The sequence below is a fragment of the Tamandua tetradactyla genome, chromosome 26 (assembly GCF_023851605.1).
Source record: "Tamandua tetradactyla isolate mTamTet1 chromosome 26, mTamTet1.pri, whole genome shotgun sequence".
In the NCBI taxonomy this organism is placed as follows: domain Eukaryota; kingdom Metazoa; phylum Chordata; class Mammalia; order Pilosa; family Myrmecophagidae; genus Tamandua; species Tamandua tetradactyla.
In genome coordinates this window covers 39,854,907-39,877,951 of record NC_135352.1, presented here as the reverse complement: position 1 = coordinate 39,877,951, position 23,045 = coordinate 39,854,907, and the positions used below count along the sequence as shown (strand labels likewise).

The 23,045-nt window shown below is 40.9% G+C and overlaps 1 protein-coding gene across 5 annotated transcripts in view; it reads left to right on the top strand.

Annotated features, from left to right (window-relative positions):
* GALNT7 (polypeptide N-acetylgalactosaminyltransferase 7) overlaps nt 1-23,045 on the top strand; it is a 134,402-nt gene that overhangs the window by 52,846 nt on the left and 58,511 nt on the right. For 4 of the 5 annotated variants that reach the window (XM_077144309.1, XM_077144306.1, XM_077144307.1 and 1 more), the window contains exon 2: nt 15,818-16,278. In XM_077144309.1, coding sequence (XP_077000424.1) covers nt 15,818-16,278 — 461 coding nt within the window. Of the gene's footprint in view, nt 1-1,449; nt 4,338-15,817; nt 16,279-23,045 lie in introns of those variants that run through there. The other variant, XM_077144311.1, reaches the window with a different exon arrangement.

Genomic DNA, 23,045 nt, shown 5'->3' with positions numbered 1-23,045 from the left:
CCGTATTCTTATAGTCAGTCTTTTAGCCCAGTTTTATCAACTTTTAAACTCCTTAAATGATACTGGGTGGACCAAAATATTTATGTGCAGGTAACTTTTTACTATTTTTCCAAACATCAAATTTTTAGCACCGCTAATCCAGTCCTCAAACTTTTACTCTGCTTTGCTTTCCAGGGAACATTGTCAGGGAGATCAGTGCAAGAGAAAGTCCTCATTTTAATTCAAGTCTAAAAGCTCCTGAACTTCAGGCCCTTCCTTGTTAAACATCGTCTGTGACACTCAGTGTTCCAGCAGTCCGTCCTCTGTTTGGATGTGGAGGCAGGAGGGCCGTGTGTCCTGGATCCCCTGGTACGCAGAGACCCTCTTCCACCCACTCGTTTGGGCCTGTGAATGCAGGGGCTGGAGACACGGGGCTCTGCTGGCTGACTGCCACACAGCAAGTCCCCAGCAAAAGAGGTGCCTGAGCTTTTCATTTGAATTAGGTCAGGCTGTGTGTTTATCTTCTTGTTTGGAGAGTATGTCTAGTCTTGATTTTTATTGGAAGATCTCCAAATGCTTGTAATATTTCAGCCCTGTAGTTTTTAAAAGTGAATCTTCTCTGAGTATTCTGAAGTTTAGCACCAGGCAATAAAATTTGTTTGCTTTCCAATATTTATATAAACTAGAAATTAAATTATTTAAAGTTATGCATATGTCAAATATATTTTACTAAAAGGTTAAAAGCTAATATGATAATTAAAAAAAAAGCTAAAAATTAATGCTGAAATTCAACCACTCCTTTTAATTCCTTCTAAGTTACCATGTATTTCTGCAGATGTGGAAAGAAATCATAATAAGAACTTTTAATTTAACCTGTTTTGATCTTTAAATTTAAATTTAAATTTTAGAACTTGGGGTTCTCCCTCTTGAATATCTCATTTTAGAGATTTCATACAACATAATTCTCTCTTTACTTTTAGTGAGTGATAGTTGAAGATTGACTGATTGATAATTGCACACCTTACATTGTGTTTTTTGAGCTTCATTTTGGTTATTAATTTGCTAAAGCTGTTTTGTTTTCTAATACTACCTAGTTTGATTATGTTCTCAAATTCAGAATATTCCTAGCTATACTCTGTGCATGAACTTTCAGCCCATCTTTATGTGGTCACAAGTATTGTTTCTCTGAGCCCTCTCAGCTGTGCTTGTCATGCATTCTTTTCTTTTTCTCCTTAAATTACGTGTGGTGACCTCTTTGGCAACCAACAAATTTAATTGGTGACTGTGACGCAGAACTTCCTTGGGTGTAAGTAGTTGCCAATGGCAAATCTTTAATGTGATGAAAAAGCAGATTAAAGGGACATGAAAGCATGCATTAATTGGGCATTTTGAAATCCTTCTGCCCCACCCCCACCCCACCCAATTAATTGTTCTTGTAAATGTGTGGGTTCCTAGGAAGTAAAAGTCGTTATCCAGTAGTCCTTTTTGCAGTGATTCAATACTGAGACTAAATGCTCAGAATTAGGAGTCACACCAACAGGGTCCAAGCCCTGGCTTTGTCACTTCCTGTTTGTATGACATTGGACATGCCGCTTAGTCCCTCTGATCCTCGCCTTCCTCAGCTGTAAGATGCGGGAATAAAATTACAGGAAACATCCCACAGGCTTGTGGTGAGGACTGAAGCATGTAAGACCCTTAACAGTGTCTGGCTATTTTATTTTTTACAATCAAAGTTTGCACTGTTGTCCTCCCAAAATCCTGTTTAAAAATATAGGACAGATTATTCTTTTGAAACATGGAGCCCGGCAGACATCATACTTCCTATTTTGTATATGTGGTTAATAATCAGGAAAACAGAAATGTTAGAGAATTTAGGGGAAAGGATACATAACAGAAACTCTTGCTATGCAAAAGGTGCAGAAGACATGAGACTGTCCTCAACTAGAGCTTTCAGTCTGGTTGGGAAAGAAAATCGAACATACAGGACAGTCAGAGTATTAAAAAATATTAAGGAATAGAAATGCGTAAAGGGGGAAATCACTGGAATTGGAACAGATAGATGGAGGGGGCTGAATCTTTATAAATGGAATTGGAACTGAACGTAGAAACAGAGGAGGAAAGTAGGACAGTGCTGTAGGCTGAGATCGATAACATGAGCCAAACCCTAGAAGCAGGACCGAACAAGATTTTTTCGATCTCCTGAAGAGCCACAGCTGACTAAAGTGTAAGGAAAAAAGCTGGAGTGGATACACAGTGGGGACGTTTGAAGCCCAGGCTAAGGGGCTTGCGCCTGATGTCACAGAAGGCTAAGGGGACTTTTTTTTTCTTCGATGTTTTTTTATTGAGATATAATCAATGGTTCACAGTATTATCATAAAGCTTGCATTCATCATTACCACCAAAGTCAAGATATGTCCATCACCCATCACCATCCCTTGTGCCCTTTGCAATTAACTCCCCTAAGGGGACTTTTTAACCCCTAAAATGCACTGTGAAAGCGATGTTTAATAAAGGTAAACCGAGTGCAGAACTCAGGTACATTAAATGGAGGAGAGTGTGAAGGCAGCAGTGAAGAGGCTGTTGGAGTACTCAGACAGCAGTGGTGAGGACTTGAGTCCAGGCGGCAGCTGGAGGAATGGAGGAAGAGAAACTTGTCTGTGTCTGTACCCATTTCCTCTTTCTCATTACAGCAGAGGTGTATTGTCCTCCTGACAGGCTAGTCCCCCACCTCTGCTTTGGCTTCCATCCCCTCCCACATGCTCATGAACTTTCTACTCTTGATTTCTCTTCTCACATGTATACTAAATCTTCCCTTGCCATTGGCTTTAAAAAATGTTTGGGACTTTCCCCTTAAAAACAAAACAAACCCCTCCCTCTACCTCACATTTCCTCCAGCTGCAGCTCTTTCCATCTCTACCCTTCCCTTCCCAGACAAGCTTTTCAGAAACGTGTATTCTTACTTGCTTCATTTCCCCTCATCTCAGTTATTCCTCAAACCACTCAAACTGGGCTTTTGACTCCATTTACCACCAAAATAGGTCTCTCTTAAGTTACCTCCCCATCACCAAATACAATCCTCATCTTACTTAGCTCCTAAACAGCATTTAAGACTGTTGAGTGTTCCCTCTGTCTTAACACGCTGTCTCGGTTATTGTTTTTCTTCCCAAGCATTGTGCAGCACTGTGTCTCCCTGGAGTCTCACCTCCTCTTCCCGTCTTTTAATGGTTGGATTCCTCAAGGAAGGGTTCAAGGCCCTCTGCTCTTCTCACTGCGTAATCGCTCCAGGGACAGCCTCGTTCAGGGCTTTGTGTCAGCTGTTATGTACATAAAGACGTCTACCAGGTTTTCATGCTCCAGTCCTGGGCCCTACTGAGAGCCACTTTCTGTGTTTCCATCCCTTCTTGGATGTTCCAAAAACATCTCAACTCGGCACAGCCTGTCAAAAAGGGAACGCATGACCTTCAACGCTGGTCTTCTTCGGTGTTTTCTCTCACCAAATACATCCAGTTAGACAAGTTAGAAACCTTTGTCACCCTGATACGCTGGTTGTCCAGTGTGCTGACTTAGCTTCCTAGTTACTTCTAGAATCCGTCCATGTCTCTCTCCACACTCCTGCGGGTTCCCGCCATCTGCTCCCTCATCCAGCCAGAGTGCTCTTTCTAAAGTGCGCCTGCCTCTTCCTTCCAAAACATTAAAGCTGTTGGCTGGCTTCTCACTGCTCTCCTCTTCAGGCAGCGTTCCTTACCAGGGACCCAGGGCCCTGCTTGGTCTGGCCAGTCCCACCTTCTGCTGCCGCCTCTGGCTCCAGGCCCCTTCTCCTGCGCCCTAGCCATGGCGAGTCCTTGGACTTTAGCCATGGTGAGTCCTGGGTGCTCCCCTCAGGCTTCCTGCCGCAGGGGCTGAGCACAGCACGGTGCTCTCCTGCAGTCCTCTCCCCTGCTCTCTACCTGGTTCACGTCTCCTCATTCTGCAGCCCTCTGCTCGGTGGTGCCTGCATCCTCGGGCAGCCTTCCCTAACTTTCTAGACTAGACGAGCCTCCTTCAAGGCTCTTAGAGCAGCGTGTTGGTGTGATGCTGTGATTATCTGTCTTCCCCCTGGACCGAAAGCTCCATGAGAACAAGGAGGGCCTACAACTGTGTGCTCATCGTGGGATTCCTGTAGCCTGCCGGGTACATGGTCGGCACTGAATACGCATTTGATGAAGAATCCATAGGAGTGAATAGTTCAGTCCATCAGACGTTTCAAAGGCATGTCTCGGCATTACAACCACAGGATCACAGCGTCGCCTCTTGCACTCCAGATGAGCAGAGAATAGTCTGGTATTTCCATTGCAGCTGCTCAGACGTAATGGTGAATGGTGAGTCGTTTCTGGGGCTGGGCCAGTGCTTTCTCTCACTGCGCTGCTGGGTGAGGCAGGCTGTAAAACCGAGACTGAAATACTTGTCCAGCCTACCCCTTCAGGCCTTGTAATTCTCATTAATTTACCATCATGCCTGCAGTTCTTTTTTTCATAACTCTGTTGACCACTCCTTCTTTTTTGAAATCCTCTCCCTTTTCAGCTTCTCTGATATTTTATCTCTAATTTTTTCTCTTATCCTTCTGAAAACATCTCAGCTCCTCCTCCTATTCATTTCTCCATTAGAGTACTCATTCCAGAATTCACCTGTGATCCGACGTGCTCCCCTCTCATGCCTACCATTTCCATGAGTGTGAAATCTAACCCTCCTGGCATTTCCTGAGTGGCTGTCTGGGGTACCTGCTGGTAGCTCGACTTTCATCTCCTGCCACCTCTACTGGTTATAAAAAACCACTTGGATTTCCCTGAACATTCTTGTATGCCTTTGTGCCTTCACCTCCACCCAGAATGAATGTCACGCCCCACTTCTCACCCCCTCCTCCATACCCACCTCCCTCCCTGGCCACCTCCATGCTGAGGGGGTGGGGGTGGGGGAGTGGCTACTGCTTTCAAAATACAGATCAAGTCTTAGAACCTTTGCAGGTATCCCCTTCCCCAGGAGACAGGGTCTTCTTCACTGACAGCACTTTGTAGTCCATTTGACATATACAGACCTGTAATAAATGTGTGGATGCTGAAAGGACAGTTCTTTTAACCTTTTAACGATGCATATAAATACTAACCTGACTGCCAAATAACACTCACGCAAGACCAAAGTATCATTGGATCAGCCATTCCCTTTTGCGATCAGGCCTGTTGATGGTTGAAAACTGAAATTTATTACATAGATAACCTTGATCTACTCTGAATGCATTTTTTCTGTCTCATATAGTTATGTTTCCTTGTCACATCCTCCTAAAATAGATTTCTAGTCATGGCATGGTAGTGAAATGTTGTTCCATACTTTTAAGTGATAGATCTTCCCTAAAATCTTTGCAGAACATTCTTTCCTGGGGTGATTTTTTTTTTCAAATTTGCAAGAGAAAATGATCTTACACCAATCAAAATGCGTGTGTTCTAAAGCCCCATATTGCAATATTTTTTATGGGCTGTTATGAAAGCTCAGCTTCAGGGCAAAGCAAGGAAGCACTAAAAAGCTATTTTTTGCATTTCCTGTTACAGAAAGTAGTAACACTTCGTGTGGGAGTGCTGTATTCATTCTAGAATTTCTCCCCCAGAGGGATAATAGGACACTGCTATTTTGACTTTCAAAATGGTATTACAAACATTCACTCCCAACACAAATACCACATTTGACTTCATCTGCTCTTACTCAATAAAATGTTTTTTCTTAATAATTCCTGAAAGGAATTTTTTGTTCACTCTGTTGGTGACATAATTTTGTATAAAGCTTTTAGGAAGATTTGGTAATCATTATGTGGTTTCACTGGGATTGTCAGATGTGAAGGAGGATTAGGAATTAAGCATTCTGCTTGGCTTTGGCTGGTATTAAATTATTAAATGCCTCATCATACTGGGAACAGGAGTCAAAGGACAGGAATAAATGAGCACTTCCCTGAATAAAGATGTGTGAACAGTGGGGTTCCCAGGGATTGATGTTGGAATTGCTCTTTTAAAACATTATAAAGACAGTCTAGGACATTATAAAGACAGTCTAGGAAAGAGAGTGAAGAGAGATCCTAGGCTCTTCTAAGTAAGGAAGTAGAGCTGATTGAACAGCTGAAAGAAAGTTCCAGAGTGCTGTGTGAGTGGGCAGAAAAGGAGCAGATGTGACCTCATTTTCAATAAATTCGGTTTTTAAGTAGTTCCTCTCTTTTCTACCTGATGAAATGCTGTGATTGTTCATTTGAAGGATGTATTCAGCAGGGTTAATTTCTCATTTCTTATCCTACCAAGCTATTCAGTTTTAAAATGTATATTTCTTATCTTCATATGCATACATAATATATGTGTATGTATAAATTATTCATGTGTTTAAAAATCTTCAAAGACTGTTTTATAATCTTTCCCTCATTGCCTTGCTTCATTTTTTTCAACTCACTCTTTCCCAGTACCTTTTTTATTTTTAGACAGGTTATTTTGTAGGACTAATGTAATGTTTTTATTGTCAAATCCTGACAGCCTTATTAAAATATTTTGTGAAAATTTTTTCTGTATTATTTTTAGAGTGAAAATGCCACATAGGGGCTTTCTTTTTAAAATTCTATGATTACTTAGCTCCCAGAGAGTTAAAATCTACCCACTATAGTCTAATTTTCAGATTTCCAAGAGTATCATCATCTGCCCTTGACTCCCTGTGGGAGATAGGGGCCATTGGTATGCTTTGTGTTTATTGCCCCGACTTAATGTCTGTGCTGTTATCACTGAAATGACTGCATTTAATGACTATAACTTCATCAACTTTTGAAATATACTACAAAAAGATTATTGGACAATAGCTTCATTCTTGGAATTTGATTCGATTATAACATTAAATAGTCACAATGAGAAAGTTTTTTTAAAATCTGTGAATTCTCTGTATTTGGTCCAATTCATGAATTAAGGCATGAGTCCTTATAAAGTCTCTGGAGAGCAGTGTTTGGCTTTCACAAATATGTTTAAATTTCTAGTGTTTCATGGGCATCTGGGTTAGTTGTGCTGTGATGATGGCTCTGCTCTAGTTCATTAAACTGTCTTGCAAATAAAAGTAGTTGTTTTTTGTGAAAGGGTAATCAATCTGTGGTTTGTTGTTTTCTTGTTGTAGGTAGTAACCTGTATTTTGGTTCTTTGATTACCCATTTTGTTTTCTAATTTATTCCCCCTTGACGGTTACCCAGTATTTTTCTGACCTGATTTAGAATCTCTATCCTGCTATTCTTTTACAAGGACCAAATTTAGCAGGAAGCCATTCCCAAGATAAATTGCCCTTGAGAACTTAAGACTAACAGCAGAGTTAGAGCAGACTTACTTTTTCGTGTTTAAATAAAGTGCTTGTTTTCCGTGAAATACCAAATTGCACTTGCAGATGAGATTTACCCAAATCTGATGAAGAAAAGAAACTAAAAAAAGGATTATTCAAATTTTAGATTTGTGAGGGCAGCAAGGTTTTCAGTTATCTCCTTTGGATTCCCAGAATGCTGGCTTAAACCAAGCCGAAGGGTGGTATAAACTAGTGGGTCCAGAGTCGGTTCGTATTCTGGCAGGGTCATCGCAGGTGACGCAGAGCTGGGTATTTGTTACTCACGAACAGGCAGGGGACCTGCTGCATCCTGGGTCCCTGAACACGAAGATAAACACATGCACTGGGGACCTCCGAGAGCCTCCCTGGGGTGGGGAGACATGTGCGCAGGTATGGAGAAGGTAGTGCAGAAGGACCACTGTTAGGACTACTCACAGGCACTGCGGGAGGAGCGGGGTGGCCTTGAGCCAGGATTCCTGAGTTTAAAGCTTCTGGTTTGAACTATTATGTGCTTTAATGATCATTTCATATTTACCGAATGAAGCACTAGAGGTTATGGTGTTAACGCAGAGAAGAATTCTGTGTGAAATCTGCCTTTTTCCAGCTGTGATTTTACTTAACATGCTGAAAATGGAAAGTTTTCATTACTTAAGAATTTGCTATTTATTCTGATATTTTAAATATGTAGTGCATTAAGATGGTTTTAAAAAGTAAACTTCAGCATAATTTTAACCAATTCGATCACCTCCATTAGTCTGGATGAACTAGTTTTTGCAGTTATGCTGTCTGCCTCTAAGTAATAAGGATTTATTACCCATATTTACTATCATTGCCAACTCCACTTTTAAATATACATCATCCCTGGAATTATTTAGAGTCCCAAAAGATCACATTTAAAAATAAAGTATTTTTATATTTTTGAAGTTTTCCTTGTTAGTAGAACTTATTATCTGTGAAGCACTTTAAATAAATGCATGTCCTATAGAGAAATTGACATTTGTCCATGAAGTTTGGGTTCTGGTGAAACAAGGGTAATATTTCTTGTCAGTTGAAAGGTGATTTTCCTAAGCCCTGAATGAAGAAAAAAGGAAATTCACATCCAGGGTTCAATGATGTGAATGAGATTAGATGTCAAGAATTTACAGAAGTATTTATTTGAAAAAGAGGTAACCATGGAAATGGACACTGGCTAATTTAAAATTTGGAATACCATCAATGCTTAATAATTATCTAAAGATGGAACATATGGTGCTGATGTTTCAGTATTTTTAGAAATACTAAGTTGAAATAAAAAGTTGAATTGGTGGAAAGAAACCTGTTTAATTCTGTTTGGGTCCTTCTGTGATTTTTAAACACTCAGAAGGGACCGGAATTTTCTACTCTAACCAGGCGGATTTCATAATTTACCTGGAGGAAGAGGCCTTCAGTGGATTAGAAACAGCTGGGTGACAGTGTGTGCCATTGTCTACTGTCTAAAAAGGGAATTCACAAAGGATACTTGGAAAGGTTAAAGTAGGAGCACATTCCAGGCATTTCACATTCAGAAAAAGTAGATAATTCTAGATGGCGTTATCTTCAATAAGTCAAATAGTTGACTTTCCAAAAGTAGTTTGAATTTTTCTATTGAGTATATAGTATTTTCAGTACATATAAAAGCCAGTCAGATTAAAAAAAAATATCTCATCCTGATGATGGGAAGGAAATAACTCCAAACTAAGTTGAAATTGGGCAAAACGAGCCTAAGGCTTAAAACCGGCCTTATCTAAATAGTCTATAGTTGAGCATGATTATTCTGCAGCATAAACAGAGATCTTCAGAAATTTATTATGCCAGTGCTGATGGGTACCTCTTTTAAGAACATCAAGTGGTGCACATGACCATCCAAACCTGCAAATACTGATTAACTTGAACAACTGTTACCGGACAACGGCCATGGATTCAAAAGCCCAATGCTCTCAATAACCAATTCCTGAGACATGGGGTTTCAAAGAGTTTATTACTCGGCACGTAGTAGGAGAGCAGACGGCCTAGCAGCTACCTGCTAGGGTTCAAGGTTTCAAAGGATTTTAGCAAGAGGAGATGAGGTCACTTTGGATAGCAGGTTCACAGTAGAGAAGGAGACAATGTTATCATTGTCATTTCAACAGGAGAACTTCAGCTGAAAGGAGGGCAGACAGAGCTGTCACATCTGCACTAAGGTGGGAGCCAAAAGGAAGGGAGACAAGTTATCTTTCAGTAGCAGAGTTTAGCCTGGAGATTTCAAATGTCTGGGGCTGAAGCTAGTTAATGACCGACTTCAAATTCTCCATTAGCTTTAGGGCCTTTTCCCTACAAAAAAAATGAGCAGATAAAGGGAGTAACAGCTCTTAACAGTCACAGAGGCACAAGATAAAGGCTTTTAGAAGCATTTCACATATCAGGACAGCTGAATTATAGTTTAGGGATTTCAGGTATTCCCCTCTGTCTACTCCAATATCCCAGAAAGCAGAAAAGAATATGATTCAGTAAACAAAATCATCCCTTAAATCCTTATTTCTCGGTTACACAGCTATGAGATTTTATCGGGAGATACTCTTTTGTAATGGAAAATCTTCCTTTTATTTGAATGATTAAGTGTTCAAAACTGTGAAATGGCCAGCCTCTTTGGAAGACATCTATTAATTTCACCATTGAGTATAATACAGTATAGATCATAGTATATGCTGCATTGTACAGGTCCATCCTATAAAACTGGACTGGGAAGTTTGCTTCTTTGGTTAAGGAGGGGCGGGTGGTATTTTAATTGGTTCAAAATATCCCCTTAGAAACCTGGTAAAAAAGTTTTCCAGTAAGTCGTTAAAACTACAGCAGTACCTTACCTGCTTATAACTGTGGTTGTCCACGTTTATCAGATGGAAGTTTTGAGAGAAAATAAAGGGACCCTCCATTACCTATTATGCAGTAGGCAGAGATGCGTGTTCTACAGTCTCAGTGTTTCCTTTAGTAGGCTAAATTTGAATTAAACTTGTTTACTGGATATTACTCATCCTCTGACTGGTGGTTATAGTATAATATATAGCACTGCAATTGCTAGCCTGGATTCCTTCTGATAGAGCAGTTACTGTGATGTCAACCACTGCTATTTTCTCCTTTTTCTTTTAGTTTGTATCCTGACCTGGCACTTGAAAAAAAAAAAAAGTAGGAACCCTCCTGAGTCTATTGCTTTCTCAGATAATTATTCTTACCAGAATGTCATACCTTATTGGTACACATTACTGCTAAGCCATTCTCAAAGCTTCTATAAAATTTTATATTTATATAAAGTTGCATAAAGGCACACCTTCTTTTTCATTTCTGCTGTAGTTGGTCACCGGCAGTGCCATTGGATAGTGTAGGGGTCTTAAAATGTACTTGGAATTAGACCCTTATGACATCCTAGATATGCAGGGGCTGTCCAGGTCTCTGATCTTGGGTGTGTCCATTTTATTCCCTGAGTAAGCATGAACCACGTGACCCACACCCTCCTCCCAGGCCCAGCCGGGCCGCAGCGTGAAGGTGTCCAGTTCGGCACGGACTGGCTTAGAACCAGCTCTAGCTGGTCCACAGGACACAAGGGCGCTGAGGCCAGAGCCCCCCACGCCCTTCCACGTGTGGGTGAGAGGCTGGGCCTCCCAGTCCACCAAACACCCTCTGTCTGCTGGGCCGTGGTGCCTGCGTTACCAAAGACCATGGGTTCTTCTCCCGATGCGCTCCATAACCGATTCCTGAGACCCTGGGGTTTCAAAGAGAGAGAGTCGATTGCAAGGTGTGTAGTAGGAGAGCAGACAGCCTCATGGCCCCACATCTGTCTCCCCGAACTGCAGTCATTCAGGTAGTTTTATAGAGAAAAGGTGGCCAGGGTTTAGAATCCTGAGCACGGTGGCCCCAGCTGCTGTGGTTAGAGGTGAGCTGCCCGTGCAGCATGTGCAGAGTGATGACACGCCCAGTCGCTGAGTGTGTAGAAGGGAAATGGCGGAATGAGGTACAGGTGACTTACAGGTTAAAGTCTAAGCCACTGGGCAGGTCAGCTGGGCCCACTTAGATTAAACCAGTCTCCATCTTCAAGGTAATTTGGGATTTAGGGTGCGTTAGTTCCCGGAGGACCCATGACCCTTATTAAGAAGCATTAGGGGCTGTCTTTAGTGATTATAAGACTCTAAAGTTGAAAAACTGGATAACGAGGTACAGAGAAAGGTTAGTCACAAGGTTTTTACAATCACAGGCAGAAGATAAGGGCTATACAACCATTATTTCAGAGATTAAGGCAGCTGGATTACAATTCAGAGATTTCACGTATTTCTGTGTCTACTCCAGTAGGCCAGAAAGCAAAAAGGAATCTTTATATAATCAAAATCATCCCTTAAATCCTGATTTCTTGGTTACCCATGCTTTATTTTTAGAACTCCCTTCCCTGCTCCTTTGTCCCCATTTTTTTATTCTCCTAGTTAAGTGGTTAAGTCTAGTTAGAAAAGGATGCTGGTGTGATTTTTTTTCTAATTTCAAGTGCTTTTGATGAAGAGGGTTTTTAAATGACAGAATGAAATTGGACTTGTTATGCTTTTAAGTTCTGTGGGTCATGAATTATAAGCAACTAGTATGCATAGTGTTTGCTTACAGTTATTTCCTAACGTGAAATATTAACCTCTCAAGGTATCTTCGGACTGTGCATAAGCTCTTTATTAAGAATTTAGTTTTCTAGGATTTACCTGCAATTTCAAATCCAAACAAGCTCATATAACTTTCATTTGCTCTAAGGACCGTTTTTCTAAATTCCTTTGCAATCATATCATTTCTACCAAGGCATGACCATCTTGAGAAAATATTATACATAATGTAAGATATATATATTTTTGCTCTGTAAAATATGAAGTAGACAGTGAAGAGTCTAACCTGATTTCTGATAGTCCATAAATACCATCTGATAAGTGATTATACCTTTCAGAGCATTTCCACCTATGTGAACGGTACTAATCCTGGAAGATTCTTTTCCATTCTAGCCAACAGTGATTCATTGATTTTGGCTCTACGTTAAATCATCTGGCACTTATGAAGGTATCATAGTACCAGTGAATCACAAATGCAACTACTGATTCTCATTCACTCTCGGAAGGAGTCTGTAGTTTTCTTTCTCAGAACAGTTAAATATTACGCTGCTTTATAGCCATTCTTTGAATCGTATAGTTTAAGATTTGACATAATTATTCTTAATTGAATTGTGGTTAGACGAAACGATTCTCCTATTTAGTTTTGCCTTTATATTTAATGACATACAGGTTTTGAGAAGTGAGGAAATTCAGTTTTTCTGATGACTATTATATAGCATTAAGAGTAGAATACTGTACAGAGAATTTTAAAGTTTTGTGTGCTGTTCTCTTGCTGGATTCATAAGGTATTGCCAGAAAAGTTCTGTCTCAAGACCCTCTCTCTCATTCCATTTTCTCCATTTTCTCTCTCTTTCCCCTTTCTTTTAAGAGTCTCTCTTGTGACCAAAGCAGAAATTTTAGGATTTCTGAAATATTTATTAAGTAAATATTTATTAAGGAATTACTGCATTCCAGGCTAAGTATCGGGAATGCTATGGTGTGCCTGATGGACATGACCTTTGCACTTCCAAGGAAACTTACAGTCTAATTCAGGGGTCAGCAAACTACAACTTTGGCCAAATCTAGTCCACTGCCTGTTTTTACAAATGAAGTTTTATTGGAATACAGCCAGGCCTATTCACTATAGGCTACGGCTGCTTTCACCTGTAAATAACAGAGTAGAGTAATTGCAACAGAGAATTGCAGCAAAGCCTAAAATGTTTACTATTCAGATTTTTTACAGAAAAAGTTAGCCAGTCCCTGGTCTGTGGGTAGTGATGGAGAACTAGGTGCCGGGCAGAGCCTGGAAGGCCTCAGTGACCCTGCTCAGGAGCCTGTGCTCTCCCGAGGGCATCTGGACACCGGGGGGATGTTTTCAGCATGGAAAGTAACATGTTAATGTTTGAATTTTAGAAAAGTCTCCATGGCTGCTGTGTAGAAAAAATAGTAAAGTAAAAATAATAAAGTAAGTATACTTGTTAGTATGAAAAGCAGTAAATTATAAAGAAAACCTACTCACGAGCCAGGCTGTCTGGATTCAAATTTTGGCTCTATCACTTACTGAGTCTGACCTTGGGCAACTTCTGTGTCACAGTTTTCTGTCTGTAAGACTGGGTAGATAATTCGTGGGCTAAATAAATTAATAATATATGGGAAGCTGTTGGAGCATAGTGTTTGCAATCATCACCGTTGCTATTTCCATTGTAGTTCTCTTCATAAGAGATGAGGATGGCCTGAATTAAGGCACTGGCGGTGAGGATAAAGAGAAATAGCCGATTTCATGAGCTGCGCAGGTGATAGAGTTGACAGGAATTAGTAATTTAATGCCAAGAGAGTAGATAAAAGAAAGCAAGACGTTGAGGCTAGGGTGCAGATCTTGGACTTGATCCGTTCAGTGGGTGATGGTTCCAGTCCCGGAGACAGGAGCACAGTAAACCAAGCAGGTTTGCACGTCAGGTGGATGGTGAGTTCATTTCAGGGTATGTTCAACTCAGGTGCCAGAAAGGTATAAGTAGAAATGTTTGGGCAACATTAATTATGAGGGTTGGAGATAAGTCTGAAATGCAGGCTAGAGAATGATATAAGAATTATCAGTATAAAACTGGTCAGTTAACTTGGAAAAGAATGAGATAGCCCAGAATGAGCTAGAATACTAGTAGGCTTCTAATAGAATCCCCAAAAATGTTAATGATTTGGAAAAGGATCCTTAAGTCAACAGACAGGAGTCAAAGAACTTTTGGATGAAGATAAGCATAAAGTTTGAATCCATTAAAAATTTGAATCCATTAAAAATGTTCTAATTTTACACATGTATATTTATAAATACATATACTGTCTCTAGAAGGATGCACAAGAAACTGATAGGTTTGGTTGTCTCTACAGAAGGGAAGGCAGGAAAAGTTTCTTTTCACTATGTACCCTTTTAGATCTTTTAAAGTTTTTATCATATGTTTGTATTACCTAACCAAATAGATTTTTTTTAATTTGTTATTATTGAGCTCTCTAAACGCAGTGCTTCTTTAGCCAGTCCTTACTGTAACTTCAGCATCAACTAAATTCACATCTGAAGTAACTTGCTTTTCTGTAGAGATTTTTGCACCTGAATAAACTACCAGTGGATAAGATTACCTAGAGTGCAACATCATATTTGGAGCCTTATTTCTGTTCTGTTTTTTAAGCAAAGCTTTTAACTTGGCTTCCAAGAGAGTTCTAGCACTGCAGAACGGTTTTGATCAGATGGTGCTAATTCTATTATTAGTATGTGAGGGAATCATATAATCTTAGTGTGGAATGAAGTGTCAGACCAGTTAGCCTATTTTGCAGTTGCTTTCGGTTTACCTTGCCTTTTCCCCGGCTGTGCTCGCTCCATATCCCCTTGTCTAATCATAACTAGCAGCTCTCCATGTAAGCCGGTGGTACTCAAACTTGGATGCATATGAAAATCACCCAAGGAGCTTTTAAAAATGTGATGCCCAGACCAATTAGCTCACAGTTTCTGGGGTTGGGGCACATCACAGTATTTTTTAAAGCCACTAAGCTGATGCTAATGATGAAAAACACTGCTGTGTGCAAAACCTTCACATTTAATACTTGAGAAGCAAAAGCATTCAGGATTTCTGACTATGACATCTGCCTGGGTGATGAGGAGGGTTCAGATAGAAGAGGGTGGCCCCTCCCCAAATACCCAGTCACACAGAATCTGTTTTTAACTGTGTTACCTCTAGCATGGACCAAACTAGGTACTGGATATGGTTTTAAAGCCCAAGCTGATCTAGTTACAATTATTTAATTCTTCTTTATCGTTTTGGAATCCTCACTGAGTAGGAACTACCAAATCGGGATGGTTGAGTGCATATCTCCACCTTGTTCCTGCCATTCAAGACATAGAGCCAGTCCAGTGACGGGTGGCATCTGATTCCCACCGCCACCACATTGCCAGATGTCGCTGTGAAAAGGCTGTATTTGCCATACATTGGATGTTGGGAGAAACCAAAGACTGCACAGCGTGACCTATTTTTAAGTGCCTGTTTTAATCAAAGGTCCTAGAACCTGCTCAAACTCTTCACAATTTGCTTTATTGGGAGGTCTTTGATAGGGAGTTAGGTTTACAAGGGCAGAAGCAAAAAATGCACCCATTCATGTGTTTTGGAATGGTAAGGTGAAGGAATAGCCTGTTTCTTGGTATTTCCTTTTCATCCTGGAAGATGTCTTCTAATCGCACAGGAAGCCCTGATTGATAGCCTGCCTTCTATTTCATGTTTTAACCCATTTTATTATTGCCTCAGCCTCTTTTATTTCTTAACATGAAAATTGCTGTCATAAACTCTGCGGTGGTGGTTTGCCTTCATGTACTCATTGTATATCCCCCTCCTTTTGTGTAGGAAGGCAGAGATGTCAATAACCCCATGCCTAACCGAGGAGGCAATGGATTAGCTCCTGGGGATGACAGATTCAAACCCGTGGTACCATGGCCTCATGTTGAAGGAGTAGAAGTGGACTTAGAGTCTATTAGAAGAAAAAACAAGGCCAAAAATGAACAAGAGCGTCATGTTGGAGGAGATTCCCAGAGAGACGTAATACAGAGGCAGTATCTCACATTTAAGCCTCAGACATTCACCTACCATGACCCTGTGCTACGCCCCGGAATCCTCGGTAACTTTGAACCCAAAGAACCCGAACCTCCTGGAGTGGTTGGTGGCCCTGGAGAGAAAGCCAAGCCATTGGTTTTGGGACCAGAATTCAAACATGCTGTTCAAGCCAGCGTGAAAGAGTTTGGATTTAACATGGTGGCAAGTGACATGATCTCGCTGGACCGCAGCGTCAACGACTTGCGTCAAGAAGAGTAAGCGCACGTCCTCTTCTTTTTAAAACGGGGCAGCTTTTGTGTTGATGGATATTTAGGTCTAGTTAGATTGTGAGAATGGGGGAAATATTTATACCTTTATTTCAGAGAGGCAAGAGGCTCCTTTGATCTGCGAGACGGTCAGGAGGAGGTCTCTCCTTTTATGCCGTCATGCTGAAGATGGTACACACGAAACCCTGGGGTCTTCTCCATCAGTGCTGCTCGCCATGCGCTCCCCAACTCACACTGGTCTGCGAATTTTTTACCACCAGCCCACAATGAGAAAATGAGCTCGCACCAGAACGTAACTCAACCACACTATCATATATTTCAATGTTTATCTCAGCTGACAATTTTTTAGTAGCAAAATTTCCTTGAAGTGTTGAATTATATTCTGGAGCAAGTTCCTTGTCTTGTTGTGGGACAATAAGAAATAGTAATTCTGATCTAGAGGTCTCTTGTATAATCAACTAGACATCCGTGTTTCCTTTATTTCCCTCACTACTGGAAATAGAAATTGAAGCTCCTAAATATAGGCAAAAGGAGCACCTAACTAGATAACCCTATGGCTTAAACTTTCAAATTATTTTCATTCAGTATGATTTTAACATGAAGAATTTCTAACTCTTAACTTTTCATAGACAGTGATGATGGAATGAACTCAGCTTTTTTCTTTCAGTTTATTCACTAACCTGTTTTACTGCTATAGGATCTAAATAGCCTTCATTAATGTGGATGCAAATTTATTTCACTACTACTAGAAAACTTTCAAAATTGTATTCCCGATGATGTACACTCAGCATATTCATTTTAAAAGGTTAAAACAGAACACACACACACACCAGCAAGCTTTAAGACTATTAGGTAAAATTCCATATCTAATATAGTGCTATTCAGCAGACTTCTGGCATTCATATATTCATTGGTAAAAATTATAGGGATGATTGAACTATGCAAAGAAAATAGGAGTGGAAATATAGAACCATGATGATGAGAGACACAGATGATGAGAAACATAACTTCTTATTGTGCAGAGAAGAGGTAGAGTGTCTCAAGAGGTTTCCAGAAAAGACTCTTGGCATGTTTTAACCCTAATCTAAGTAAACCCTTGCCTGGTTGTAGAGTGAAGAACCAGGCAAGTAAAGGTGGATTTCAGATAAATAGTGAAAAAATTTTTAGTATAAGTATGTTCCAAATATTACATGGGACATGCTTATACTAAAAAAAAAAAGTCTTTATTCATCTGAAATTCAACCCTACTATCTGACAACCCTACTAGTCAAAGAGTGAGGATGGTGGTTGTACAGTTAGAACTGCCACATGATAACCATGCAGTGTCTCTTGTGCCTCATGTGGAGTCTGTCCTGGAGATATTACCCTAGTTATCTTAAACACAGCACTCAGTCATACTACTCTAACCCCCTCTTACAGAAGTTACTTTGGGAAGCTATTGATGGCATTCTCGCCACTATAATGGGAGAGAAGGGAGGAGAGGGAGAGAACAAGTCTAATATTTTCTGATTTTCTACTACACACCTGGGCTTTTACTGTTAGTTATCTAATGCAGTGCTCACAGCCAAACAGTGAGACATTATTTCCTGTGTCAAATCTGAGACTCAGAGTGTTGTGACTTCTCTGTGTTCACCCAGCTAAATGGCAAAGCTGAGATTCAGTGCTTGAGAGCCCCTTGTTTGCAGCACACTGTACCCCGCGGTGTTTCTTCCTGCACAGTCCGCCCAGACGGAGAGCATGGACGTGCTGCACTCAAAGGGTGAGCTGAGCAGTGTGGAAAACTGAGATTCTGAACATTTAGCGCATGAACTATTTATAAAAATATGGCATTTAAAATACCGATATAAATGTAGCTAGCTTTTCAATCTAGGAAATATGCTAAGAACTATAGTAAGAAAATCAAATTATGTACAAGATGTAGAACAGTGCACAGGTTTTAGAGTCATCCTTTGTATCTCCTGCTCCTTCACCCCTCACATCCAACAAGGCCTCCTGTTTCTACCACTAAAATATATTTCAGTTTCTTTCCTCTCCAGTGCCACCACCTAAATCCAAGTCATTATCCTCTTTCCTGGAACCTTGCAAGAACCTCTTTACTGGTCCACTCTTGCATCCTACTGTCTGTCATGAACACAGACATCAGTGTGATTTTTTTTTTTTTTTTTTTTGTTTGCATGGGCAGGCACTGGGAATCGAACCCGGGTCTCCATGGCATGGCAGGCAAAAACTCTGCCTGCTGAGCCACTGTGGCCTACCCCAGTGTGATCTTTTAAAAACACAGATCTAGCCTATTCTGTGCCTTCTGACTACATATAAAATAAAACCTGAGCTCCTACCCTGCAATTGCTCCCATGCTCTGACCTTCCCTTCCCTGCCGAGCCCCTCTAGAGCGCACAGTGCTCTGGCTGTGTTGGCCTCCTCTTGGCTCCTCCGCACGTGCTTTCCATTTTCCAAGAGTGCATCCCCCTTCTTACAGCTGATTCCTCCCCATCCTTTGGGTCTCAGTTGGATCTCTCTAACTGTGCTTTCTAATTTGGTAATGCCCTGCTTTAGAATCTGTTGTTCTTCTCTGGCCATTTCATTCATAGCATTTATCAAAGTTCATGAGATGCTGGTTGATTTTATTATTTTTTGACTGCCTTTCTTGTTAGATAATAGCCCCTGAGAGCAAGGACTGTATCTGCTGTTTTTTTTTTCCAAAGGAACATTTTTTTTTATTGTGAAATATAGCATATGTATATAAAGTAATGAATTTGAAAGTACATTGTAACAAGTAGTTAAGGAACAGATTTCAGAGTTTGGTATGGGTTACAGTTCCAGAATTTTAGGTTTTTCCTTATAGCTGCTGCTAGACACTGGAGACTAAAAGAAATATCAGTATAATGATTCAGCAGTCATACTTGTTTGTTAAATCTTCTCTTCTCTGTTATAACGATTCCTTTGGTATTTCTCCCTGTCTTTAGGGGTATATAGGCTATGCCCATTCTAACTTTTTCATGTTGGAAAGGGCTGTTGATAATATTGATGGAGGATAGAACGAGTTGATGTTCTGGAGAGATTGATCCCTCTAAGTTTCAGGACTTATCTGGCCTAGGAATCCATCTGGAGGCTGTAGGTTTGTGGAAAGTAATCATAGTTCTTGAAACTTTTGTAGTATCTCAGATAGAGCCCTGGGCGTACTTTAGGGTTGGCAGGAATTGTTTTGGTTAGGGTTTGGCAAACCATGGTAAATAGAAATATCTAGCTGGAGCTTGCGTAAGAGTAGCCTCCAGAATAGCCTCTCAACTCTATTTGAGCTCTCTCAGCCACTTATACCTTATTTTGTTGCATATCTTTAACCCCTTTTGGTCAGGAAAGTGTTGCTGATCCCATGGTGCCAGAGCCAGTCTCATCCCTGGGAGTCATCGCCCACGTTGCCAGGGAGACTTTCAGCCCAGGATGTCATGTCCCATGTAGCAGGGAGGGTAATGATTTTCTTTGCAAAGTTGGGCTGAGAGAGAGAGAGAGAGAGAGAGAGAGAGAGAGAGAGAGATCACACCTGAGCAACAAAAGAGGTTTTCTGGACATAACTCTTAGTCATAACTATAGGTAGGCTAAGTTTCTCTGCCCTATAGAAGACTTCACAAGAGCAAGCCTCAAGATCAAAGGCTTGGCCTATTGACTTGAGTCCCTAATGTTTGAGACAGTATCAGGGGTTTCATCAGCAGTAAAGTTTAATGGTTCCATATTTTTTTCTCAAATCCCTCAAGGGACTTTCCCAATACTTTTTACTTATCTATTCAACATACTCTGGGATGTTCCCAAGTATTACATTAAGCTACACAGAATTACAAGCCCTCATTCCCATTCTGGGCTCCATGTGATTGGGCTGTTTGATCTATCCAGACAGGTTGAGTTTGATTATGTGCTATGGGGAAATTTAGGTTTTGGACAAAATAAACCTCTCTTTCCCTTGTCTCATTGCATGGGGGAAGTTCTAAAATATAGACAATGTCCTCCTTACCCCTGTATTCTGATTTGCCTTAATCCCACCCCCATTGGCTTCATTCTTACATCTAATTGAAACCTGATCTCTTTTCAGTTTCCTTAAAAGTTGTTGTAAGTGGCAATGCTTGACTTTCAAACCTGCAGAACTCCTACTCTGAGTGTCACACAGATAGCTAGAGTTTCAGGGAAATACCTGCTTACTCATTTATAGTCCAGCCTCTCAAAGTCTAGAAATAATAATTTCAGCTCCGGACTAAATGTCATTGCTAAAAAGCTTACAATGTAGGCACCAATTTTCTTATATGTATTTTCTAAAAGAGGCCATACAATATTTGCTCTTTTATTTCTGGCTTATTTTACATCACATAATGTCCCCCAGGTTCATTCACCTCCTTGCATGCTTCACAATTTCATTCCTTTTTGTAGCCGCACAATATCGAGCATATGTGTTCACCACAGTTCACCACGCTACTTCTCAGTCAGTGTGTCCTTCAGCCACCTCCATCCATTGGGCATCATGTACAGTGTCCAACGTCAACAGTCCACCTCTCACATTAGTCTCACTTAGTTGTATAATTATCAGTACAGTTTATACAACACAGTTGTATAAACGTCAATTTTAGACAATTTTCATTGCTCCCAAGAAAAAAATAACCGATAAACACACCCTCACCAAGCAGAAAATCCAAACCTCCCCTTAGCACTTGTCCTCCCCCACCGCCTGAATTATTTACCCCTGGTATTGCTGTGGTACTGTTGATGTCCTCCTACATAAATTGTAGCAAGTAATAGTAGTTTTCCTCCTAAACCCTGGTATTAATTACTCTCTTACAAGATTCATACCTTTGAAGTAGTTCATGTAAGAACTTATGTACATTTGTAGAGTTAATTTGGGATACATGGCTCTGTACACCCCTTTCAATCATGTTCACCTTCAATATGGCAGTGCTCTTCATAGGCCCACGAATGAGCTGCCTTCACTTCTGTCCATGCCCTTATGAGTTCAATGTCATTAGATACTCGTTCACGTACCTCTAGTTTCCATGTATCTCTAGGTCCCCAATATTCTGTATTATAAGCCTCTGAATTTACCTTTCCATAAAAGTGGAATCATACAGTATCTATCCTGTTGTGTCTGGCTTATGTCACTCAGCATTATGTCCTCAAGATTCATCCATGTTGTCATGTACTTCAGGACCTCATTTTCATCTTATTGCTGAATAATATTCCTTTGTGTGTATACACACACACACACACACACACACACACACACCATATTTTGTTGATCCACTCGTCTGTTGATGGGCATTTGGATTGTTTCCATCTTTTGGCAATTGTGAATGATGTTACTATGAACACTGGTGTGCAAATGTCCGTTTGCGTCAGTGTTTTCAGCTCTTCTGGGTATATACCAAGTTGTGGTATTGCCAGATGATAGGACAACTAGATATTTAGTTTTCTAAGGAACAGCCAAACTGTCTTCCATAGTGGCTGCACCATTATGCATTCCCACCGGCAGTGCATAAGTGTTCCAATATCTTCAAATCCTCTCTAACCTTTCTAGTTTCTCATTTCTTTAATAGCAGCCATTTTTAAAGGTGTGAGGTAGTATCTCATTGCATTTCCCTTTGGTAATGAAAATGAGCATCATCTTTTTCCAAAGAGCAAATACAGATGGTTAAAAAGCATCTAGTCATATGTTTAGCCCATTTTAAAATTGGGTTGTTGATTCTTTTGTTGTTGAGTTGTGTGATTTATTGAAAATATGAGCCATATCATCCTTTACCTAGAAGTCTGATTTACCTCTAGTGTCCATTTGGAAAGGGGCACTTAGGCTCTGTGCACCAGCTCAGTGGTCTCTGTGAGCAGGGAGAGCTCCTTGACTGGCGTCTGGGTTCCCCAAGGGAGCTCCGGGCTGTGGGGCTGAGGGTGCCGAGTTGCCAGGCTCACTGCAGGGCAGACACTTCCCTGGGCGCAGCCTCTTGTCCCCAGTGTAGTCTCGACCAAAGCCACTCACCCCGTTATCTGTGCCCCAGTTCCTCAGCTCTTTCATCCAGGACCTCCCTATGTGGTGTGACAACCCTCTCCGGTCACTCGTGACGTGGAACCACTGTCCCGGTCATTTTTCTGTCTCTTCTCTAGCTGTTCCTTGGAGCAGGGGTGAACCCAGCCTGTCCTATTCTGCCGTCTTCCCGGAAGCCCAGGGCTGTCCTTTTTCACCAGAGCTGGCACCAAGGAGCCCAGTCGCACCTAATCAGTCAGCATCTGCTGGGAGAATGAGAGACGCGCGATGAGGGGTGTCTGCCAGAGGCCAGACCGCGTCTCCACTACCGCACGTGAAATCCTAGACCAGTTACTTACCCTCGCTACTTCCAGTTGCCTGAACCTTAAAACGGGCCTCCTGACACTTATCGCTCATGATTGGATTAGAATTAAGTGACAGGATAAACTAAAAGTATTTACCGTAGGCCTGGTGGTTAGAGAGTTAAGTATTATTTTGACATACTTTCTTGTCAAGATTTGAATGTTTTAAGTTGCCATTTAATTTTGATGTTTTCTTTACTTTCTGAGAAACATGAATATCACACACTGCCTTAGCTACATCATCTTGCTTCTGCCTCTAAGATAACTTAAGCCTTCATCTCTCCTTGAAAATTTTAGAGACACTGATTGCCGTCTGAAACTCCTCTCGCTCTGAGGCCCCCTGACCGTCCTGCAGTTTTCCAATTTTTTCTTCCCAACTCCTCTCCCTCGCTTTTCATTCCTCT